General features: G+C 54.3%; 2 protein-coding genes across 2 annotated transcripts in view; one reads left to right on the forward strand and one right to left on the reverse strand.

Moving 5' to 3' along the window:
- Window positions 1–1,166: 1,166 nt before the first annotated feature.
- AURANDRAFT_72373 (hypothetical protein) lies at window positions 1,167–4,585 on the forward strand (the record flags this gene model as incomplete). Its single annotated transcript, XM_009042031.1, has 12 exons — window positions 1,167–1,293; window positions 1,346–1,427; window positions 1,477–1,577; window positions 1,633–1,711; window positions 1,739–1,759; window positions 1,807–1,911; window positions 1,979–2,341; window positions 2,429–2,579; window positions 2,673–3,577; window positions 4,030–4,125; window positions 4,179–4,235; window positions 4,439–4,585. The coding sequence occupies 12 exons, from the start codon at window positions 1,175–1,177 to the stop codon at window positions 4,583–4,585; spliced, it is 2,226 nt and encodes a 741-aa protein (XP_009040279.1).
- A 229-nt stretch (window positions 4,586–4,814) lies between these two features.
- AURANDRAFT_72374 (hypothetical protein) overlaps window positions 4,815–5,769 on the reverse strand; it is a gene marked incomplete at both ends in the record, with an annotated part of 3,149 nt that continues 2,194 nt past the window's right edge. The window contains 5 exons of the mRNA XM_009042126.1: window positions 4,815–4,996; window positions 5,031–5,088; window positions 5,187–5,286; window positions 5,345–5,565; window positions 5,589–5,723. Coding sequence (XP_009040374.1) covers window positions 4,815–4,996; window positions 5,031–5,088; window positions 5,187–5,286; window positions 5,345–5,565; window positions 5,589–5,723 — 696 coding nt within the window. The remainder of the gene's footprint in view (window positions 4,997–5,030; window positions 5,089–5,186; window positions 5,287–5,344; window positions 5,566–5,588; window positions 5,724–5,769) is intronic.

Genomic DNA, 5,769 nt, shown 5'->3' on the forward strand with positions numbered 1-5,769 from the left:
CCCGTAGGCCTGGGAGCCGCCAGCGAGACCCGGAGGGCGGCGCATCGGGCCGCGGTGGACCACCGGTGGTTCGCGGCCGAAGGCCTCGGCGCGCGGCTGCGGCCGCCCAGGGCGCCCCGACGCCCCGGAGCGTCGCCGACAGGCCGGACATATCATAGCATCCGGCCACTGGGCCGTCGCCGCGGCGGCCCGACGCCCTGCAGGCCCGCGCGGGCCTCCGGCGCCGAAACCGGCGCGTCGCGCGACGGCGCTCGAGCCGCGGCCGCGCGGCCATCCGGCGCCTCCGACGAGCACCGGCGCCGCGCACGGCCTCGCGGTATACATGCGCGGCCTCGGTCCAGCGCACGCGCCCGGCGGCAGCGCTGCGCGCGCGGACGGCCGGGTTTCGTTCGCGAGAGCGTCTCACGAGCCATCTCTAGCGACCGCTCGTTCGTCGCGCGACGGCGGCCTCCGCACGGATAACTCGGTCCAGAGGTGCGCCGTGTGATGGGCTTTCAGGCGCACCCGGGGGCGCGGCGGCGCGCGGCGCTGGCGCTGAGAGCGGTCGATTTGCGCAGCAAGTGTCATCATCCGCGGCGATGTTGCGCGAAGCCGCTGGTCCATGTAGACCACCCCTCTACCAGGCTTCGTAGCAAAGCTGTTACTAAGTGTTACGAACATTAACTCGAGCTCACGAAACACCCGTAGACACTTCCGTCAGCGCGACGGAACACTTCTCGCAGCGCCCGGACAGATGTTGGTTCGATTTTGGCGGTTTTTTTGAACAGATTTCGTGGGCATGCTCCCGCTCGCCCTCGTGGCCGGCTGGTCGAGCCAATGCCCACTTCCAGCTCCCGCTCGCGGGTTTTCCCAGCGGTCGAGCCACGCCGTTTCCAACTCGGCTACAGCTCTCCCACTGCGGGGGAGCAGAGACCCCTAGGCTAGCCCCACTAGGGTAACACCCACTGGCAGTGTGCCACCTCCTACGACATGGACCGGGGCTGCAGTCTCCCCCCCGACCAATCCGTCCTTTTTAATAATGCTCGGGCGGGAGGGGGGCGAGGGCTGGGGCTAGGACACCCCTGGGACGCGCCGTCGTCTCCCGCGTCGATCCCGTGTCTTTTAGCCTTTTATTTATATATAAAAATCGGCATTTAAGATTCCACTGTCCCTGATCGCTAGGACGTATTTAATCATGGCAAAACTAAACTACTCCGTTATCGCATGTTCTGGCGCGGATCCTGATTTCGCAGCCACGGAGTTGAACGTCCATTCCCCCCACACGCGCGGTTGGCAGACGTCACGATTCTGCGAGTGAACAGCTGAGTAAAAGTGCGGGTTGAACGACCCAATAGTGCTGTTTCAGGTATCCGCAGGAGGTAATCGTTGAGCTAGCCCGTGGCGCGAGTATTTCGCAGATCCAATTGCTAAGTCATCAACACAAAATCGTTTGCCGGTGCCGTGACCTCATGCGCATTGTGACTACTGGGTGACCAGGCAACTCGAATAGAGCTCTTCGTCGGCTCTGGTAGCAGCCTAGATCGCGCAGCCTGGACAAGGTTAGGCTATCTATCACTGGATACAAATGAGCGAAGTCGGTGCAGTTGCGGTGCAGATGTCAATTAATGATGGATACGATCCCTGATGTCCTAGGTTCCAAGCACGAGAACTCAAGTCGGTATACGTCGATGCTCAAGGTCGTTACTTGAAACTTGTTGCACATCGTTGCCATGTAAATCATGCTAATCTCTTCAATCAGGTTGGCATAATTGCCATGAATGTCAGTATGCTTCGATCAGATGACCCGCTATTTGTTACTCGTGACAGGTTCTTGGGGAGTATGCACTCGAACACACTGATAATGACATTCTTTCGGGAAATAGTCTTGCAAACCCGTGTGATCATGTTGATGACCTCGCGTTTGGCATCAATGTCAGAATTTTGTGTCGGGCCAATAAAATGTACATCTCCTCTTCCCAAGTTGAGACAGAAGTGATAGGTTGACCCCCTTGCGGCGCGGCAGATCCGGTTGTTGCTTACGGCAAAGGAGGCAGCGGTCGAAGCTGAGGATTACGATACAGCGAAAAGGCTAAAGGCAGCTGAGCGGCAATTGCGATCCCTTGGTGGTCAACTTGCGCAGCTCAAAAATTCGAAGCGGTGTGCTGTCCGAGACGAGGACTACGACCGAGCAAAATTGATCAAGCATGAGATAGCGGCGTTGCGTCGCCGTATCAGCGACGCTCTTGAGCTGTGTGAGACGGTCGCGCGGGCGTCACATGAGGACAAACAGCCACCGCCACCATCAACACCACGGACTGATAACGTTATTTCAAGTAAAGACTCGGCTGGTGCTGAAGATAGAGTACTCCCGTCGAGGAAGTCGCCTCGATATCTTAGCAAGCGTGATGAATCACCCGTATTATCAGAAGTCGTTTCCCCGCCGCTGCAGGCGATACCGCAGATATTTGGCGCTGCGACAACAGATCAAAATGGCGATGATGCTAATGGACGACAGTCCCATGACACTGTGCGGACGCCTTCCTCTACTAGGACCAAGGATGATAGCATACATTCTCCAGCACCCTTGTCAAAGACACCGTGTACCGATGAAGATTTTCCGATACCAAATGGAAGACTTCATGACGATGAAGCCATGACAATTCCTCACCAAGTAAGTGAGTTAGAATCTATAGATAGCAATTCTCTGCATGTGAGTCCAGTATTGGACGCGCTTGCTGGCGTACCAAACGCTGCAGAGCTACCATCGCCGGAGCCATTCGCAGCTGATATGAACTCTAATCTAGATTTAGTTGCAGTCACCACACTCCTCGGTGACTACCGCGCCCGTTGTCTTGTCTCAAAGAATTGGTCTCTGCGGGAAGCGACTCTGGCTAAGGTGCGACTTCTATTGGATGAAGGCAATTGGGAGCAATTCGAAGATTTAGAGCAACTTTGCGACATAACGAGATCTTGTGTGCATGACAAAATTGCTCAAGTGTACCTGACTGCGTTGGCACTCCTAGATGATGTTGCCCATAAGTTTGCAGCTTGCGGATTCAAGCGTACGGAGGCTTTTCCAGCATTAGAGCCCGCACTCGCTGCAGTTGTCATGAAGCTGGGTGACAATCAACCGAGACTTCGTGACAAGGCTGTCGATGCGTTGACTTCTCTCTCTCGTTGCCGGGTTGTTGGTGCCGATCGGGTCGCAGAGAGGGTAATGCGCTCCCTCGACAAGAAACGCCCCGCGCATAATAAATGGCGACCAGTAGCTACACGCCTTGAGTTTCTCAAAAAGCTGGCGCATGAATTCGGGGTGGAAACCCGTGATGCGGCCAAAAAGGGATCCCACGCACTGGTTCTCGAATCTGTTCTTGAGTTTGTTGAAACGCATTGCTGTGCATCCCATACCTTCGAGGAGGTCCGATCAGCAACAAAGGAGCTAGTTGTCGCCAGCTTCATTGCCGTTCCTGAGGGGGACCGCTTGCGATTGCTTGAGCCATTTTTGAATAAACTTAGACCAAAGCAGGCCACAGAGTATCAGACTGCCATCAATCGTGGTTTAGATCATGCTGTCCCCAACTTGCGTACACTAACAAATGTGAAACAGCCGCTGCATGTCCGGCCTTCATCTCCCGAGTTTTCTGCTGGTCCTGTACCTTCACCTTGTGGTTCTACGCTCGAGTCAAGTCGGTCAACGATGGCCCCACTGCTATCAAGTGAAATACAGGAAGCTGGGCCATCACCAAGCACCGAACGCACGAGCTACTCCAGGTCGCCAATGCGGGCGTTGCACGATGGTCATGGAGGTGACGACGAGCCATCTGCAGTGTCTCACACGCTCATTGACGTCACACGTGTAATTTTAGCGCGCACAATGCTGATAGCGAGACTACTGATGAAACTCCATCAGCAGGTCACAGCGAAGTGAAGATCCCGAGGAGGAGCGTTTCAGGGACCAAATCATGAAGCAGCTTGAGGAAAAGGCCTTCTCAGCAAAGTGCTAGCGTGATATGCGTGAGCTTTTTTTTAACTGATTTTGAGCATTGATAGGTCCAAGAAGCGTATGAGATCCTTAAGGTTCATTTTAGCGATGCATCTCAGAAAAACCCCGTGAAGGAAAGCGTGCTCACAGAATGGGTAAATGAAGTTTGTGCCCGGGTCTAGGTGAGTTTAGGTCTAACTACTGAGTTTGTGCATAGGTCGGTAGCGACATACATAATTCTGTTGATATTTCCCGCGATGATAAGCTGTGGAAGGTCGCAACTTGGCTTTTCCAGTGACATGCCATCTACTCTGCTGCGAGGCTCAAATGCTATTGCGAAGATGGGCCTAAGCCAGCTTGGCGCGGACTTATCAGCAGTTTAAACCTCCGCCATCCCCACCGGCGCCCCGGCTCGCCTGCAGAGGACCGTGGCTACAATACTGGCTGGCTATTCCCATTGCAGAGAATCTAGCACAGTCAGGTGGGGTAGCGACTAGACTACAGAGGGGGGAGTGGTCTTCGCACACCCGAACTATGGATATCGTGGTTGCCTGGCAAGGCGACAACAGTCGGAACGGGTCAATGGCTATTAAGATATACATTGACTCATCAAATAAAAATTAAAAAAGAAACTAAAAAAAGGAGGGGGATCTCTCTGTAGCTGCGCTTCCGGTGGGAGCGACTTTGTCCGATATGGATCGCATACGCCTTTTTGCTGTTCCATGGGGGCAAACAGTTCCAACTGCACCTTGATGTCAACTTGAGCGGTTGCAGTGCACCTTACCCCACTGTGCTTCTACTGCTTATCGTGCTAGTATGCACCTCCCTCTCCTTAATACATTCTGTAGAGGATCTAAGTTCCGTACATCAACTTGACGTTAAGGTACAATCCGTAGAAGCAGGATGAGCGTAGATGGGGGAGTGCAGCCTGAGTGGCTTCAAGTCTTATAGAGACAGCGAACTGAAGGAGTGTACAGCCAGCAGAGGCAGAAGTAGCGTGGCGCTCTTCTGCTCCTGTGGTGTCTGTCAGACGGCCTGGTTAGCCTAGCTGGGATCCCTTCCTTAATACTTTCTAACCCTGTTATAGTTGCGTCTCGCACTGTAATAGACGGAGAGTCTTCCTGGACCTAGTGAGGCAGATCCTCTGCCCGTTCGTCCAGTAGCCCCAGCCCCCGTATACTACGGCAGCTGAGGTGACGTGAGGATAACAGAGACGCCGGTGTACCGCCACTGCATAACCTCGATAGTTCACCCCACACGGCAGGGCAGCCCCACTAGGCTGCCTCCCCGTGTCGGAGTTTACTATCTCGTTATCCCAACCCCTGCTGTTAGGAAGGGGTGGTGGGGGGTTGAAGGAGAGGGCGCATCGTCAAAGCACCTCACATCCGCTCCTCACGTCTGGCTTGTCGAACTCGCCACGTCTGATCGCGACGTGTAGGCGCTGCTGTTTTGACACTGCGAAGCCGCCACAAATTCTGAGACTGAGGTGATGCATCAATTCGCACCAGCGTTATTTTTGCGTGTCCTATCTGGAAGACTGTTGAGCGAACGATGAGTGCAGTAGTAACGGTGGTTTTAGACAGTTCGTAGAGAGGTGCAGGTCCCTTGGAAGGAATCACTAGATAACGAGTTCATCCTCAAGAAAATTATACTCGAAGGTGAAGTCGGATTTGATGCGCTGGCACCATCCGGTCTCGTAATCGAAGTACACATAAGTGCCCTGTTCAAACTCGTCAGTCGTCACCTTAGGCTCTTCATGGCGCTGGAACCAGGTCATATACTTCTTGTGGTAGCGCCAGCTCTGCTTT

Source organism: Aureococcus anophagefferens (genome assembly GCF_000186865.1).
Source record: "Aureococcus anophagefferens unplaced genomic scaffold AURANscaffold_26, whole genome shotgun sequence".
Classification (NCBI taxonomy): Eukaryota; class Pelagophyceae; order Pelagomonadales; family Pelagomonadaceae; genus Aureococcus; species Aureococcus anophagefferens.